Raw genomic sequence first — 17089 nt, 5'->3', positions numbered from 1 at the left:
AAATGAACGGCTCATTTAGGCCAATGTATAGCATATAAAACACATGCCCATAACTTAGTAGCCCGCGTGCATCGAAACCCCTCCCCCTGAGTAATGTTTTGTAGTCGTCATGGCAACACCAAGCTCAGCGGGGCTGACTGCTTAGTCGTGCTCGGTTAGAGAGACCCTGAAATTGGTAAAAACGTGATTAATTTCCCTCAGTATTATTTCTGTACGCCCCATTTTGAGGGATACGATCAGAAAAATTATAAACTACTTATCCAGTTAGCGTTAACGCACAGAATTATCCATTTACAAACGAGCCAACGCGACTAGTTAACCTATGAGCTAGCAAAGTTAGAATAATTTTATCGTTACTGTCTAATATTGATGTATCTTCATCTCCAAATCATCCCGAGTTAGACTTTTTTTTTAATTAACGATAAGGGTTTGATTTAAGCTTGGTTATCATCCTGTAAAGGCGAGCTGAAGGAAGAGAAAGCTGCCATGTCTGATCCACTTAAAGACAAATCCCAAAGAAAAGAGAAGAGGACAGGCAAGGTGCCCTCAGAGGGAAGCCATGGAGTCAGAGGCAAGGAAACAACTGGCAAGACTAAGGAGTGAGTACACTATGTAAATGACATGGGCCAGTATCAGTGTTGAATTTAATGCTTGTCATCTTCATTGATACTTAATTGGCATAGGTTGTGACTAATATCCAGAAAGCATCCCCAATTCAGTATATTTGGTGTTAGGTTTTAGACAGCTCTTCTGTAATAATTACTTAGTTGGATGTCACTCGGCCAGAGTATGTATACCCTTCTGTCATTTTCTTCAATCTGATCTTGCCTTTCAGCTCCATAAGTACTGTGTCATTCATGGATGAACTAGGACACCATGATGACAACGTTCGGATGCCTGTAACAATGGAGAACACCTACCAGATGGGTGAGACAACATTTACCTTAATGACAAACACTCATCACCAACTACAGATGTAACAGTCGTACAACAGGGATTTTGATTCTTTCAGCAAATTCATTGCACCAAAATATCATATTCGGGCAGTAATTTGAAGTGATTTAATTTTATTCATTTCAATAAAATTATGACATTTTTAAAGTTTATGCCTAGAGTTGCCAAATCTTAGTATGTTCTGTTGGTTCGTGTAGTATAGGAGCTGAACAAGACCAGAAACATGTCAAACCAGCAGACATTTTGGTGGAATATTTATCTATTTTATGCACTTTTTGTCCTAGTTCAAATCAATGCATCACCATATTTTCCACTAACCAAAGCAGTTGCACAAGAAGTAAAACTTGTCTGTCCCTGTATTGTTTTTTGTTTTTTGGACCACAGGACCTTACAAACGCTTCCCTGTCCTCGCTGTCACAGACATACTGAAGGATGTACTCACCAGTTACCTCCAAGAAGAGAAATATGAAGTAGAGTGGTCTCAAAAAATGACAAAAACAATATGTGAGGTAAATAATGATAAACTCATTCATGCAGCACCTTGTGAAAAACCTTTGAATTTCTGCTTCATCGAGGCTGATTCTTTTGATTGGCCCTCCTAGGTGATAAGAGCCCGTGTGAAGGATCTCATGATCCCCAGATATAAGATAGTTGTCCTGGTCCACATCGGTCAGCTCACTGGGCAGAGCATGCAGATCAACAGTCGCTGTCTGTGGGATGCATCTAGCGACACCTTCGCCTCTTACTCTTTCAAGAATAGCTCTCTGTATGGTGTAGCAACTGTCTACGCTATTTACTTTGAGTGACTCATATACATTGCACATAGACTCATAAACACACAGGAATCATTTTACTTATGCATTTCTGATAAATATAAAAGGTTATCATTCTATATGTATGTTGTTTATTTTGCCATGTATGAAATGATAAAACAAGAATTTGTAACCAAAATTCATGGTGTTTTTTTAATTTTTGCTATCATGGGAATTGAAATCACATTATCCTGACAATATTTTGAAGATTATATTTCAAACTAATGAACGACTGCAACAGATTGACGATGGTCTCCTTTGGAGGTTCCCTTCTAGCAGAGCATGGAGAGGTCACTCCTTCGACAGCCTAGTTGACAGCACATTGTTCTGATTGCTTGGTTTTGGTCACGCCAATGACGGTCAACCACCGGCATATCTGTCATCTTGAGGAGGTTTGGCTCCTTGCTGCCTGCCAAGAGATTTCAAAGTTTGTTTAAGTCAAGGCTGTTATTTTGTAATTTGGTTTAGAGTTTTAGTATTAACATTAAGTTCTAAAGGGAAATTCAAGTGACTGAGTACTTACCATCTGGCAAAGTTCCCTCTTCTCCCATCAGTCTTCTCCACCTGGATCCTCCACAGGTGTACACCACCGCTCGTAGAAATGCTCGGCCACACAGCCTCAGTGTGTTTGTGTTATCCTGTGTCTGAACCAGTGCTACACAGAACACACACAGCAGCATCGCAAGCAGGGGTAGGGATCTCATGGAGCTAAAAGACGCTGTGATACTGTACCAAGACACCTTACACACAAACACCGTCTTTTGTTGATTCTCTGAAAACATCTGCCGCCATCAATCCTTTTATGTCAAGTCTCCGGTGATGTCACACACTGTCCCAAGGTAAATTCTGAGGAATTGGCGTGTATTATCTCGGGTGACAATCATGGGCTTTTAACAACGGATGTCACTCTGGCCGTTTGGGATATGTGTGGGAATCTAGGCCATTGTGAGGATCATTGATTGACCGCATTTTCGTAAATGTTAAAGAGAAAGAATTGCACTTTTATGTCTGAACTGCAGGGTTTTTATTGCCATGGATTTAGTAAAGTGTCTCCTAATGGATCGCTTGAGATATGCCTCCTACAACAAACTGAGGTGATGGCTCTCTACATAGCAACATAGTGGAGTGTGTGACTACTATCACAATCATAGATCAGTGATTCCGAGAAGAGACAGTTGCATTTACCTGTGCACTTGTCAAACTGAACGGTCATGTAATAACGTTGACCTCAAAATAACCATCATGGGCCCATGTCAAGATATAAAAGGTTGGGCTGGTGACCAAAATCAAAAACATAGTTTGTATTACGGTTATATCTTTCTTCAATTAATGTAACATTTTGAATGTCACTCCGGTCATTTGCTCTGTATCACTTAAAATACTTAATACATTCTGAATGAGAGTGTCCTCCATGGCGTCCGGTGGCCAGAGACCCCAGTAACTTACCTTACTTGTTTGACATTGTACAATCCTTACAATCTAGTGCTTTACGTGCACATTTTACTTTTAATTCACCTTTGTACTCAAGGTTCTCTATCCATCGAGGGTTTAACTTTACGTAAGTCAGAGCTGAGGCACTCATCATCTGAGGCACTGTGACAACTGTGGCAGAAACCGCCTGGCAACCGGGAATACTCTGATCAACAAACATGTAGGTAGTGCTAGAATTAGTTCCAAATATAATGATTATTTGAGTGGAGTTACTATAATGAAGGGGGATATTACTGTTTCAGCCTTTTACTCTAAAAACATCATCAGGTAAAGGTGTTACAAAACAATAAAAACAACAGGTGTGCCTGCTGATTGCTCAGATGCATCAATTAGGTTAATGATGTGACAAGGCTAAACTCTGTATACACACATATATTAAAGCACACTTGATTACCACAATCATTGTTAATGGTATTTGTAGTATGTGCTCTTCCTGCTATGGCAAGTACAAATGTTTGCTGGGATGACAGAAATTAGATGTTTGAATTTGTTACATGATTTTAAATATTAATACAATGAGCGGGTTCCCTTACTATGGAAATAAAGCAGCATACAGTGTTGTCTGTTTAATCAGCATTACTGAAGTTACAGTATATACAACAGTACCTTTGAATACTACACTACAAGAGTGTAAAGTCTTGCAATATATAACATATATGGAATATGTCTAAAATACACCGTATAGCAGCTTTTTTTTTTTTAATGCTCAGTACATTGTGTAAATCTGTATTTGCATCTAAAGGTTTGTAATTGTTTTTATGAACATAATCTTACATACGTAGCCTACTGATCATGATAATACACGGACCCTCTGCGCTTTGGAAGCATCATGTTCTTGATACTGCAGGTGGGCGGGGCTCTACATCCGGGAACTGCCGCTGACCCCTGACGTGACCCTGCAGGATTGCAAACATGGCGGAGGTAAGACAGTGAAATAAATATTCGAAAAAAATAAATTTACACTGCTGGATAGTTTATTCAGTCGAATGTGTACATCGTTTGAGTGTTGTAGCTTTAATACACGAAATTAAGAATCGGCTGTTTGCATTGCTAGATAATAGCAATTTCTTGACACAAACATGTTTAGTAAACTTCGGATTTAGCTAACGTTAGCTGCGCTAGCCCAGACGGACGGGAGCTGCGGCGTTAGCGATGTTACTTCGCGGTTTTGTTTAACAATACTTAACTACCCATATTAACGTTTTCACTTGGACACATAGCGATAGTTTCACGGTTAGAGATATTTTATGTGTTGTTTTTTTGCCATTATTCGCAGGTGGTTAATACCAAGCGTAACTTGAATGCGTTAGCTAAATGTATAAAGGAGAATTAGCTTGCAACTTGTAATGTAAGTTAGCCAGTGGAGTAAATTAACCTAGTAACCACTCGCCTGTTGTGCAAAGCTAAGTGTGGTTGAATGCAGGCGGTAAACACCACTGTATCAGTGCTATTCACATAATTGAGCTGCTGCCTAAATTTTCCCGCAGGAAGTGGCGACAGTCTTCTTTGTTTCTTTTCTTGTTGAACTGCAGTCAGCTTATAGGGAACAAGGTCGGGCGCGCTTTTTCTGAATCCCCATTTATGCCCCAGCCCCTCCGCTAAAGTAACTCGAGTCATTCATGTTATGTACAGCAACGAACCGTTTCTAATTGTATATCTAATGAGATATTTGCCTCTGAAGCTGTTGTTTAACTTGATTAATGTTGTTCTTTTCCGTTTTCCAGCCCTCCCTCGGGAATTCGAGCCCAGGTACATAAAGTTGGAGTCTTTCTGTTGTTGTTTGTGTGCATGCCTGTTGTTGTACAGACTTGCATCTAATCCGTATTAAATTTAACACTTACAGTCATGATTATTTTAGAAACACTAAATGCGTAAATGAATATAAATTTGTCTACAAATATGCAAGAGATTTTGATATAGTGTTTATACTATGGTATCAGTCTATTTACTATCTCTGGCTCTATTAAGCCATTGTGGGTAATGCTTTAAATCAGTGAGTGTGACTGCATCGTGGTGATGCTCGATTTAAATGATTTTTGCATCAGTTTGACAACATGCTTTGATTACTGGTAGCAAATTCCTTCGATTTGTCAAAACATGTATTGCAATGTGTTTGAAAGAGATTTATCCAAACCGCCAACCCCTGCACCTGAATATATCTTTAATCTGATTATACAAAAAATACAGATTTTTATACGTTATATAAATACTTTTTGGATTTGTTCATAATTCCCCTAAATAAATATTCAAATTTAGAGTATCTCTAATTTTGGGGGTTACTTTTCCAGGAGGTTCAGCAGGTTCCGATGACCATGATTTCGACCCATCAGCAGACATGCTTGTCCATGACTTTGACGATGAGCGCACCCTGGAGGAAGAGGAAATGTTGGAGGCAGCTGACGAGACCAATGCCAACGAGATTGAAGATCTTGCACGGGTGAGTTTCAGGCTTTCAGCAAATATTTGGTTTTGTCAGCTCAATCTGGTTAAAAAAAAAAGGGCTTGCTTCCTCATTTTCTTTTAGAGTAAGGAAAGAATTGTCACTTTTCTTTTACAATAGGAGGGAGAAATGCCCATTCATGAGCTGCTGAGTCTGTATGGTTACGGGGGCGGATCAACAGCAGATGAAGATGAAGAGGAGGAAGAAGAAGCTGAAGAAGAAGATGATGACGAGGAAGAAGATGAGGAAGAGGACCTTGACAATGACGAAAGCAGCAGAAGCACTGGCGAGTTGAAAAGAAATGAGGTGTGTTGGTGTTTGTTGAGTTTCTTGACAGTGATATGGTGTACAGAAACGTAGTGTATTGTGTTGTGTGATGTTCATTGTTTTGTGTAATTTCAGCAGCATTTCTAACCTTTGTGACTTTTTTATTTTTAGGGTGAGGGTGTTAAGAACTCATCAGGACAGGGAGAAGAGGTCCAGGCAACCTCTGAGGGCCGCACACGCTCTGTCAGGTCCCTCGGAACAGCAGAACTTATTCGTCCCCAGAAATTAATGTATTTTGAAAGTATGTGCTATTTTATCTTCTTTCCTTTTGTTGCAGCCCCATTGTGTGTGTTGATGCATGTTTTAGAAAACACTGCGGATTTCCCTGTGAGATTTAGCTGGTTAAATGGATGTCACATTGTGTCTTAGGCAATAACGATGCAGAGGAGGAGTCGGATGAAGATGAGGACTATGTTCCATCTGAAGACTGGAAAAAGGTTTGCAAAAACTTATTTATCAGTGTTAAACACTTGTGCTGTCAGATTACAGCTGGATTTATGATACACTGCCAAAGACGTGTTAAAACAAAAAGCGTGGTTGCTTTGAAATGCTGAACGTCTTGGTTTGCAACATAAGCAGTGTCCATTTTCATGTTTGTCCAATCATTTTGACTTTTAGAAATAGTCTAAACTGTGTATGTATTCCCAACAGGAGATTATGGTGGGTTCCATGTATCAGGCAGAAACACCTGCTGGCCTGTGTAAATATAAGGACAATGAAAAAGGTGAGCACGTCAACATCTACATATTAAAATCATAACACTTTGTGGGTTACACAAACAACACACAGGGTAAACTAAACTTAGTGTAGTGGATATACGGTTGATGTCTCATTGCCTGTTCTCTGAATTTGTCCTGTAGTTTATGAAAATGATGACCAGCTATTGTGGAACCCTGAGTGTCTTCCTGAAGGCAAAGTGGTGGAGTTTTTGACAGAGGCATCGAGACGAACAGGAGATGAGAAGGGAGTAGATGCAATCCCAGAGGGATCTCATATCAAAGACAATGAACAGGTGAGATCAGCACATCTGTAGCATATGTAGTGTGTATTCCAAGGTTACAGGTCATGACTGTTTTTAAAAATTTACACATTGAGTAGGGCTGCGAGCAAGAGACAGGCTAGTGAAGTATTAAAGTAAGAAAAGATGAACTAAAGCATTGTTGGTCAGTAAGAGAAGTTCAAAATAATGCCAGCTTTGTGCTTTAAATCAAATTAGTTTTGATGATTTATTATGTTCATATTCATCCATGTGGCTAATGTAAACATGTTTAACCATTTTTTTTCCTTGTAGGCGTTGTATGAACTGGTGAAATGTGACTTTGACACAGAGGAAGCTTTAAGAAGACTAAGGTTTAATGTAAAAGCAGCCAGAGGTAAAATGCCTTTCACAGTCTGATCTTAATTTTCACCACTGCTCTGCACTCAGTTTGTGAGTTCTCAACGATCACAATAAAGATGCAACATTAACGCTCATCTTCTTTGTAACAGAGGAACTGTCTGTCTGGACTGAAGAGGAATGTAGAAACTTTGAACAAGGATTAAAAGCTTATGGGAAAGACTTTCATTTAATACAGGCCAATAAGGTAAGAGAAGTGTTAAAAAGTCACAATAATCAGCCAATTCAGTCTCAATATTCAATATGTCATGACCACATTGATGATAATCATTTTGGTAATTATGACATGATTTTATTTAAAATTTATGTTGATGTGTTTGTTATGTGGCTGTTCAGATGCTCAAGGTTGGAATCTGCTGCATTTCAATCTTGTTGCATTTTGAGACAAATCAAATTTCTTAATTTTTATGTCTCTAAATCAAGTGACTTTTGTCAGAGTCCTAAACAGTAATTTGATTTGTCTCTTATTTGAAACTGTGCTTAATCTATCTCTTCAGACGATGGTAATAATGGTCATTTCGTGTCTGCTGAATTAAATCTTTCAGGTGAGAACTAGGTCTGTAGGAGAATGTGTGGCCTTTTATTACATGTGGAAGAAGTCTGAGCGTTATGATTTCTTTGCACAGCAAACCAGACTTGGGAAAAGGAAATACAACCTTCACCCTGGTGTCACGTGAGTTTATTTTTTATATATACGGTTGTGAAAGATATTGTTAAGATCGACATTGTAAATTATTAATGATTCATATGTTTATTTTGTGTTTAAAATAAGGCAACCATGGGTGGGTCCTTCTTGCAGACACGTGTTAAGATTTGTTCAAATTTGCAGATCCTGAACTAGAATGGCACTAAGTAGAGTGTATAACTCCGCCAAGGCCAAACATTTTCTTCCACCAGATCCGGATTATTATCTGGATCTGAACCACATTGTACAGACTCAAAGATTTCAACACCATTAATGTGTCTTTATTTTACTTTTTGCGCAATCCTGCTGACAAACAAACAAACAAACACACACACACAGGAGAAAACAAACTCCTTGAAGGAGGTAATAAGGGAGAAATAATGGATTGATTTACACTCAGAGAACATGATCATACCAGGGAACGTTTACTTCAGTTTATTCCTGGGGTCTGTCCTATGTATCTGAGCTGATGCACCCCTGTGAAGGAATCTTAAGGAATCTTAAGTCTCGGATGTATTAGTAACGAATGTATTTTTCCCCTGAAATGTGGTGCTCTGTTGGCTTCTTTCATACTGCATGGTGATGGGAATAACTATTTTTAGCTTTATTTTAATATTAATCAGTTTCTGTTGAAATGCTCCAGTCAGCCAATAAAATGTCTTCTTGTCTCTCACTATAATTTATGGGTATAACATAACATAACATTAATGTACTGCCTGGCTTGAACTGTAAAGAAAGAACGTTGGGTTAGTCCAGTCAAAGGATCGAACAACAGTGAAGCCAGAATTAAATATTAGATCAAGCAAAACACAGTGGATTGAACCGGGTCTGTAAGGATGGATTTTCATAGAACAGCAGTTCACAGTTCCACAGCAAATTGTTAAGACTGACTACATGTCTTATAACGAGGTGTGTAAGAAACGGTACAGGTCAATGTGCAGTATTACACCTAAACTTAATCGCTGTATCACTATATCAAGAGTTGAGGTTATGTGTAACAGGCTGTGTACTGCTGTGTGTCATCAGAGACTACATGGACAGATTACTGGATGAGACGGAGAGTGCAACATCCAGCAGGGCGGCGTCGCCTCCTCCCACCACCTCCAGCAGCAGCGCCAGCCACTCTGAGAGGGAGGACAGCAGCAGTCAGAACGGTGAGCTGAGGAGTATAAAGTGCTGTTGAGTGTGTACACACACACACAGTTATTTAAGATGTTTTTACTTTTCAAATCTAAGCCAAGACCTAAACTAGAATCTATCCTTTTTATTTCATTGCGCACCGGATCAGTCATCAAAAACAGAACAAATTAAGAATATACAGAAATGCATTGTTATACATTTGGCAAATACTGATGAGTTGGAAGGCAAATACACAAACAAAAAGTTACTGACACTGAGTATGAATTTTTAATTTTGAGTGACCTTTTTAAAGGGTCAGCTCATCCAAAAACACCAACCAAAACCACTAATGGTATCTAACCATCGGTTTAGTTGTTTCTTAGCCTGGATTCTAAGAAATCTGTCTCTTGCCTGCCTCTACGTCATTACAGTAGAAATGATTGGACTTCCATTTGTGGAACTCAGAACATTGACAAATTATATATAATGAATTTTGCTGCAACATCTCTTTACATAAATTTGTTACTGTGAAAATACAATTTTTCAAAAGTTATAAGGGGATTTATCGAATGTTTTAATGGGATACTACTACAGCTAGTACTACAGACCACTCAATATGTCATCCTTGTTTGACAGGTATTGCAAGCCACAATTCAAACCACCCAGTGGATGTTGTCCAGTTGCCCCCAGCAAATCAAGTCAAACCTGAGTCAGCTCAGTCCAACGGTCCTTCCCATCCACCGGTGGAATCTCCTCCCATTTCAGAGACCAACTCCAACGGCTGCAGCCAACCCACTGCACCCAACCATGACAGAAATGGTTCTCTGGAGCCTCCGCTGGACCACAGAGACACAGCAACGGTGGTACACGACAGGCCGGCCAAGAGATGCAGGACGGAGGCAGAGCCTTTGGGCCAAAGTGAGCCAGAACCATCTAGAACACAGGAGAACTGAAGGATCCGGAGTTCGGTGGTGTTGACTAATAGACGCTGATTTGGGGTGAAAAAAATTGTCCCCACTTAAGGCTGAAGAGCCCCTCTTGGCCTGCAAGCACAGCATCTCCTGAGAGCAGAGACTCACTTATTAAAAAGGTCAAAGGTCACTGAAAATCACACCGTGAAGAACACAGCCGACCAAACTGCAGCTGGTCCTCTGGGAGGGGCAGCGGCTGCTCTGTCCCCTCGTCCCTCCAACCCATCCATATAATGACTGCCTGCAAAGCTCATCCCAAAGTACCACAGCTCCATCATGTCCTACGAAGTTTCCTCTACCCAATCGTCTTTATTCCCTTTTTGGAGACTTGACTAATTTTGCCAAGAAATTCCTTTTTCTATTTGTACTCAAAGAAAAATAAATCACCTGTGATATTTTTTTACACAAAGAGATATTTATATTTTTTAACAAAAAATATATAATGGGTAATTACTGTTCAAGCCATTTGAACATTTGATGAAACCGGGGACACGTTTTAAACGAGTATGTGCTGAAGTTGTCATAAAGAGGCAAAGTAGGCAAAAACAAGATGAGTAGGCTGGTGCTGTCGCTGGCTCACTTTAGTTGCACTTTGATTGTATGTTTCTCATCATTATTGAAAGGAGTGGTGACAAAACCCAGCAGAATTACATTTTCACTCCACTTCTGAACTGGCTTTGCCTCTAACACGGCTGTTTGTTTGATTATGATAAATAAACCAATGGGCTAGTCCCCCCGCAGGTTTGTTTGTGTAAAGCAGCTGACATCAGTGATGTCCTGTATTATAACTCATCATGTAGAAGATTGCTGTATTTTTGGATTTTCATAGTCAGTGCTTTGCTCAACGCTTTGTTTTTACTAGACAGAATGTCCATGATTTTTAATGTAAAGTTTGTATAGATTTCTTACCTTGAGCAGTTGGTACATTTTTATAACTGTCTGTTCATCTCTGTATTTTCTGGTCTTCCTCGTAGGCTTTGCTTTTTGTCAAGAAAACTTTTGCCTATGTTGCTCTGAGATGGATGTAATTTAAAAAAAAAAAAAAGTAGCCATTCCTCCTTCCTCTCTGTTTGGCAGCACTTCCCATTCCTGCGTGACCCTGCTCAGTCTGAAATGTTTGTTGCTAAGCCTCATCTTTTGTGCATAAAAAACTCCACATTATGGTTGATTGGCTGCTTGCCTTTGGTTTAAAAACCTCTTACTGCTTAGTTTCAACCAATATTTACTGTCTCCACAGTAAGTAGCTTGGGAGCAGTGACACAGACCAGGTTGACATGGGGATGTGACCTCGAGGACCTTAATTTGTTTTGGTACAGTAGCTATTCACCTTAATGCTTAAGTGTTTTACTTTGTACTCCCAACTTTGAACTTACATTCACACATAAAGATAAGTTTGTCTCAAATAATGTTGATCCATGTAGTCTTTTTCTTTCCCTTTTTTTGACAGTGATTTTTTTTATTTTTTTTCCCTGTAAATGACGACATGAATAAAAATGAAGTGTATTCCAAGACTGGCTATGAATGGAATAACATTGGCTATATTTAATAAATGTATTAATGATGTTCAGTTGTCTAATTGTGATTTTCCATATTGCAAACTTAAATATAAGAAAAGCAACACTTCACAATTTTATTTTCCCCACCTGTTTTAACAAAATACTCACATGCCATATGTGTATTATAAAAATGGTCCTGCCTTTGTTTTTAATCAGTGAAATACAGTTACAATAAAGTTAAGGCACTGTGTCATAATTATAGACATAGAAGCTGATTATCGTGTCTCAGCAAATAACTTTCCATGATTGCAGCAAAAACTTGAGTGCTGACAAAATGCAGAAAATACATAAGTGTTTGTAAAACATGGTTTAAAAATGGATATAGCCACATGCAGCTCACAGAATATAAAATGTGTTCTGGACGTACTTAGTTCTTCAGTGTCGGATCAGGACTCCGTGGTTTACGCTTTTTCTGTTAATTTTGATGGAAAACGTTTCAGAAAAGTAGCAGGGTCAACTTGTGCTGGAAACCTTGGCGACTGAACTTGATTGAACAATATTAGTGAGGATTATTATTGTCATAATTTTAACTGCTCTTACTTGTTTGCTCCTGTGTGAAGGTGATATAGGAGTACACCAGGCTCCCGGCGATGCTGTGGGAAACAAAGATGACAAAATCTGTTTCCGAGATAGAAAACATCAGCTTCTCGAGACAATCATTCCAACGGTGTGTCTGCCTCACCTGATGTTTAGACCTATGAAGTTGGTCCAGGTGAATATGTAATCTCCACCAAACACCATTCCAATGTAGGTCACAAGAATATTCTGCAGGGATCACGGAGAGAGTCACCACACACATCTGCACCTGTAAATCTTAACAGCCAATAGAGAGTGGCACCTACCTTAATGCAGCCTATAATGGAGGTGGTGAGTGCTGAGTTGTACTGTGTGCACAGCATGATGGAGTACATTAAAATAAATCTGTATGACAAAATGGAGATGAATTAGACAAGAGCAGCTGTGTGGGATCTATCTGTCAACAAATGATGGGAGTAGGAGTTAGGTAGTGGTAGTAGTTTACCCCATGACACAGGAGAGCACAAACTGCGCAACAAACAGCTGATCAGACCATCCATTGTAGTCCAACCCCTGTACTCACACACACACACACAGACAATGGAGATCCTCAGCACTATCTCAAGTCATCAGACACTAAATTATATTTAGCATTTTGTATTAGAAGACCCATCTTACCATTTGTAAGTCTCCTGAGTAGTAAGCGTATGCCATAGTAGGGAAAATCATTATCAAAGCATTGTAGTATAGAAGCCCATATTTGCCCAGCTCCTATAGGAACAGCAGCATATAATTAAAATAGTTTATGTTAATCAAGAAGCATCACACCATGAGATTAGCAGCTCTGCTCACCTTGGAGTCAAGTTTCTGCTTCACGTACGCACCGCTGGCCGCTGTCAGGACATTGTTCAGCATTATGAATATGTATCCTTCAAGGTCAAAGGTTAAATCGGCGCTACAACACACAGAACACGCTTAAGAGTGAGACACATGCACGTACCTGATGCCTGGGAATTAGATAATATTGCATTTGGGTACAGTGCACGTGGCTGTCTTACCTGGCAGCAATAAAAGCACCAAAGATCATGGTGAACACTGTGATTTTAACTGGCGTAGAGAAAGTTTTCCTGTGAGGAAAAGAATTGGGTTGGAGTTATTTAAATTAATTATTTGCATGTAGGGTCTTAGGGCAAACCATCAGGGGCATGACGGCTCTATAGGGGACATTTTGAGCCCTTTATGCACACTTTCCATAAGTCCGCAATTCTGCAGACTTTGCCTGAGGGAATTACCCAAAGTTCATAGCGTTTTGACGTTAAACACGGGGTTACCATGGTTATAAGGGGACGCGTACACATCGGTAAACAACGGCCATAAAGAAATAATAAGATAGAAGAGGACCAGTTAACAAACAAGAATGAAAGGAACAAACCCTAATGTCAGCATTACAAGAAAAAGAAAATACAATATATGACAGTATAAACACAGAGATCACCGTGAATCAGAGACAGAACTGTGGAGTTATTTGTCTTGCAGCCTCCGGCTCTCAATCACTCACCAGGTGATGTCAATTAAGTCTATGAGGGTTCCTGCTCGGGACAGCAGCTCGACCAGCAGCTCCGTCGCCTTCGTTTGGTTTTTACTTTAGTGTCGTGGAGGAGACCGTGGCCGACAGCACCCAGAGGACTATCAACCCGAGCACCGCCACCACTAAGGGGCCTGCTGCTACCAGGAGTCAGGCTAGGACTCACTTGGCGGCATTTGAGGAGCCAAACAACTTCAGTTTTCCTGCCAGACGTTTTTGGGGAAAGAAACTTCCGGCCGCGCATTTACACCAACCTGGTTTGCTAAGTGGCTTCATGACGCGGCGGAGAGTGATCAGGTTGTGTGTTTTGCTTGTTTGAACGCAGCGAGGAAAAAAACCTGATTGATGAAGACAGATTTAGGACTGACAACCCCTTCGTGAAGGGTGGCTTTTCAAACTGCCGTAAAGTAATTGAAAAATCCAAAGAGCACGAGAGATCTAAGTTGCACACCGACACAAAACAAAGGCATTTGACTTTAAGTGATGTGCCGATTAACTTCCTCTTGTCTGATGCTGCTGCTGCCAAACAGCAGGGAAGTGTACGACACGTTTGGGAACTACAGTTCAGATCCATCAGATTCCTGGGAAGCAACGGGAATCACCTCCAGGGGTGACGTCACACCACACCGGTATGAGCCTGCACATCTCTGTGGCCTCATCCCAGAAAACATGGCTACAACACCATGACCCAGGAGAGACTGACTCCCCTTGATGCATGTCCACACTGACATTTGAACTCATTGGAGATCCAGACCCAAGGCCAAGGTCACCTTTGGATCATTGTAACTACTGGAGCACATTGTCTGCAGCTCAAGGTAAGATATTTGGTTTATTACAAGCTGCCGCCGAGCAGTTTAATAGTCCGTTGTTTTGTTTATAGACCTTGTTGTTGTTTTGGTCTGTGATGTAGCAGCATTGTTGTAGGCCTATGTTGTATTTGTATGGAGAGACACCGAATATTAATTTTTACAAAATAAACTCCAATATGTTTTTGCAAGTATTAGTATTAAATTAATACTACAAATAATAAGTTGCCATATTAATGGGAAAACAAGTGAAATAGCCCTTGGCTTTGGCAAAAACATGAGCAATCAGCGATGGTTCTGATGATCGTCAATCACCAATATCATCGTCCATCTGCACAACCCTATTTGCGTGTGCAATAACATTTTGGTTAAATTGTGCAGAGGAAACATGAAGTTTTACTTACTTCAACAAGAGACCTTCAAACACCATGGTGAGAAAAATACTGAACCTCCTCAGAACTGTAAACATAGGTAAACTAGGAGATGAAAAACAACGTTATATTTTGTTTTTAAGTATATTTTGATGATAATAAGGGAAATAATGGACAACAAACCCTCACTTGAGTCGCTGTGTCCCAAATAGTCCTGATATTTGATTCCCAACATACAGTAGAGGCAATGGGAACATCTGGAAAATAAGCAAACGTGTGAAATGTTTAAAGCAGAGAAGAGTTTTGATCTTCAATATGAGAACAACTTCATAATCTCTTTGGTATCAGCCTAAACATGTCACTCCTCACCTTGCCAGGTATACTCAAATCCATATCTGGAAATGAGATGATGCCCAACATTTTCCCACTCCTCAGCACTACAATTGTAGCCAGCATCTGCAGAGTTGTTGAAGCAGGGAGACAAGGTATATCAGTGTTCGTTTAAGGTGGACGGGAAATACATGTTGGCTCTACTCAAGAGAAACTTACTTGACCGATTCCAACACATGCTGACGATGGAAATCTGTAAAACATGTAGACAATGGCATGAATGAAGAAAAATTACTTTATGCAAATACTTACCTGACATTTCATTACTGCATTTCATTAGGCATGACCATAACTACAAGCTGGGATTATTTTTGCACAAGTTGGGCCTTTTTAAAACTGATTCTGATAATTTTAGGTAGCACTGCATATACTGCACCAGAAAACAAGGCAGTAAATTTAATAATTTACTATCAAGGTACAACTTCTTGGACTTTACTTGAATACTTTCATAGATGCAACTTTAAAGATTACAGTTTTAAAAACATAACATACATGGTGAATCAAGCTACACTGAAGTACAGTGTATTGAGAGAGTTCGCTCCCCTTCGACCGCTTACATTAATGGTAGTTGCACATTGTTGCACCAGTAATAATAATATCACTTTATAATGTATACTGCTACATAACACTCATTATGTTATATCAATAATACTATAACACCAGTAGAAGCTGCTGGTCGTACCAGACCACAAAGCCTGTAACAGAGTATTGAACAGTGAAAAACTGTTTTATTTCTTGTTTTTTCAACATTTAATTTGTAAGATGAGGACTTTATTTCATCAAGCTAATTTTGGTAAAAAATTGATAGATACTTTTACTTTGAAAAAAGTCAGACTTTCAAGGTAGATGGGATGCAGTGGGGGACCTGTTGCTTTATCATTCCTAAAATACTGCCTACGGCTCTGCTCTCAACGCGGTCAAACTGTTTTAGTGTACATACACTCTGTTGTTGTCTTCTCCACACTTCCAATCCCCATCATTCAAACTAAAACATCCCTAAGACCTGGTGGTAAACAGTCCGAGGCGAAGCTTCCTGTAACTTGTACTTTGCACCTTTTACCTGTAGCTGGTGAGGACGCTTTTGTTGACAACAACGATGAGAAACGAGCTGACTCCGTAAAATCCCGCAACCAGCAGCTTCAGAAACACCGTTGGGCTGTCACCATTAGTGTCTCCTTTGTTTCTGGGAGATGCTCCCTCGGGTGACAAGTTTCTGCCGCCGCGCTCCTGACGTCTGTGCAGCTCTGCCATATCGGTGTCTTCAGACGGAAGCCTGCGAGTCCTCCTGCGCATGCGCACGACCGTTTAATCCAAGCGATAAATTCTGTTGGCGAAGAAGGAAACGGAAAGACGTGAAATATCTTGACCCAACTACGTTCAACATTGAGCAATATTTTTTTTATCTTTTTTAATTTAGAAAAATTATTTTAAACCAAGTGTAACCACGTAAACGGTGACTGACAATGCGTCCAAAGAACCCTTATCGTCTATTTTTAATTATAATTGACTTAAAAAACATTCAATGTAGTAGTACGTTTGAGTTATTTTGCTATGTTTAGCTTTTCCAAAAGTTTAGTTTTCCCGCGGGACAACTTCATTCATTTCTGCCACACATCATCCGGTTAACGCTCGACACATCTTTCAAAATAAAATCTCACTATAAAAATGAC

At 39.8% G+C, this 17089-nt stretch overlaps 3 protein-coding genes across 5 annotated transcripts; 2 read left to right on the top strand and 1 right to left on the bottom strand.

Annotated features, from left to right (window-relative positions):
* The first annotated feature begins 101 nt into the window (after positions 1 to 101).
* dynlt5 (dynein light chain Tctex-type family member 5) lies at positions 102 to 1775 on the top strand. 2 transcript variants are annotated; one of them, XM_056392064.1, is made up of 5 exons: positions 102 to 175; positions 461 to 599; positions 836 to 927; positions 1339 to 1463; positions 1557 to 1775. In XM_056392064.1, the coding sequence occupies exons 2-5, from the start codon at positions 487 to 489 to the stop codon at positions 1758 to 1760; spliced, it is 534 nt and encodes a 177-aa protein (XP_056248039.1). In that variant the 5' UTR covers positions 102 to 175; positions 461 to 486; the 3' UTR covers positions 1761 to 1775. The 2 variants fall into 2 exon arrangements, with proteins under 2 accessions (XP_056248039.1, XP_056248038.1); XM_056392063.1 differs by lacking the exon at positions 102 to 175 and having other exon boundaries at positions 187 to 599.
* Positions 1776 to 4135: 2360 nt separating this feature from the next.
* mier1b (mesoderm induction early response 1b, transcriptional regulator) lies at positions 4136 to 11758 on the top strand. 2 transcript variants are annotated; one of them, XM_056392249.1, is made up of 13 exons: positions 4136 to 4178; positions 4982 to 5006; positions 5546 to 5694; positions 5818 to 6003; positions 6136 to 6265; positions 6394 to 6461; positions 6676 to 6748; positions 6885 to 7036; positions 7316 to 7397; positions 7513 to 7607; positions 8047 to 8093; positions 9132 to 9259; positions 9861 to 11758. In XM_056392249.1, exons 1-13 carry the CDS (start codon positions 4170 to 4172, stop codon positions 10175 to 10177), a joined length of 1461 nt encoding a protein of 486 aa, XP_056248224.1. In that variant the 5' UTR covers positions 4136 to 4169; the 3' UTR covers positions 10178 to 11758. The 2 variants fall into 2 exon arrangements, with proteins under 2 accessions (XP_056248224.1, XP_056248223.1); XM_056392248.1 differs by having other exon boundaries at positions 7966 to 8093.
* A 113-nt stretch (positions 11759 to 11871) lies between these two features.
* LOC130179343 (UDP-N-acetylglucosamine/UDP-glucose/GDP-mannose transporter-like) lies at positions 11872 to 16727 on the bottom strand. Its single transcript, XM_056392252.1, has 13 exons — positions 16480 to 16727; positions 15579 to 15612; positions 15399 to 15485; positions 15219 to 15286; positions 15063 to 15134; positions 13326 to 13394; positions 13120 to 13222; positions 12946 to 13038; positions 12773 to 12840; positions 12594 to 12672; positions 12434 to 12516; positions 12292 to 12344; positions 11872 to 12163 (listed from the first exon to the last, which is right to left on the bottom strand). The coding sequence occupies exons 1-13, from the start codon at positions 16710 to 16712 to the stop codon at positions 12153 to 12155; spliced, it is 1053 nt and encodes a 350-aa protein (XP_056248227.1). The 5' UTR covers positions 16713 to 16727; the 3' UTR covers positions 11872 to 12152.
* Positions 16728 to 17089: the final 362 nt, after the last annotated feature.

This window comes from Seriola aureovittata, chromosome 12, assembly GCF_021018895.1.
Source record: "Seriola aureovittata isolate HTS-2021-v1 ecotype China chromosome 12, ASM2101889v1, whole genome shotgun sequence".
NCBI lineage: Eukaryota > Metazoa > Chordata > Actinopteri > Carangiformes > Carangidae > Seriola > Seriola aureovittata.
The sequence above is the reverse complement of the archived record's forward strand: the minus strand, read 5'-3'. Positions and strand labels throughout refer to the sequence as shown.

What these genes read in the sequence shown, in the direction of transcription:
- dynlt5 (XM_056392064.1), top strand. Translation starts at nt 487, where the DNA reads ATGTCTGATCCACTTAAAGACAAATCCCAAAGAAAAGAGAAGAGGACA. An exon ending in ACAACTGGCAAGACTAAGGA is followed by an intron (nt 600 to 835) that starts GTGAGTACACTA and finishes CTTGCCTTTCAG; the next exon opens with CTCCATAAGTACTGTGTCAT. An exon ending in GGAGAACACCTACCAGATGG is followed by an intron (nt 928 to 1,338) that starts GTGAGACAACAT and finishes TTTGGACCACAG; the next exon opens with GACCTTACAAACGCTTCCCT.
- mier1b (XM_056392248.1), top strand. An exon ending in GCGAGTTGAAAAGAAATGAG is followed by an intron (nt 6,004 to 6,135) that starts GTGTGTTGGTGT and finishes TTTTATTTTTAG; the next exon opens with GGTGAGGGTGTTAAGAACTC. An exon ending in GAAATTAATGTATTTTGAAA is followed by an intron (nt 6,266 to 6,393) that starts GTATGTGCTATT and finishes ATTGTGTCTTAG; the next exon opens with GCAATAACGATGCAGAGGAG.
- LOC130179343 (XM_056392252.1), bottom strand. Translation starts at nt 16,712, where the DNA reads ATGCGCAGGAGGACTCGCAGGCTTCCGTCTGAAGACACCGATATGGCA. An exon ending in ACTCAGGAGACTTACAAATG is followed by an intron (nt 12,841 to 12,945) that starts GTAAGATGGGTC and finishes GTGTGAGTACAG; the next exon opens with GGGTTGGACTACAATGGATG. An exon ending in TTCATAGGTCTAAACATCAG is followed by an intron (nt 12,345 to 12,433) that starts GTGAGGCAGACA and finishes TGTTTCCCACAG; the next exon opens with CATCGCCGGGAGCCTGGTGT.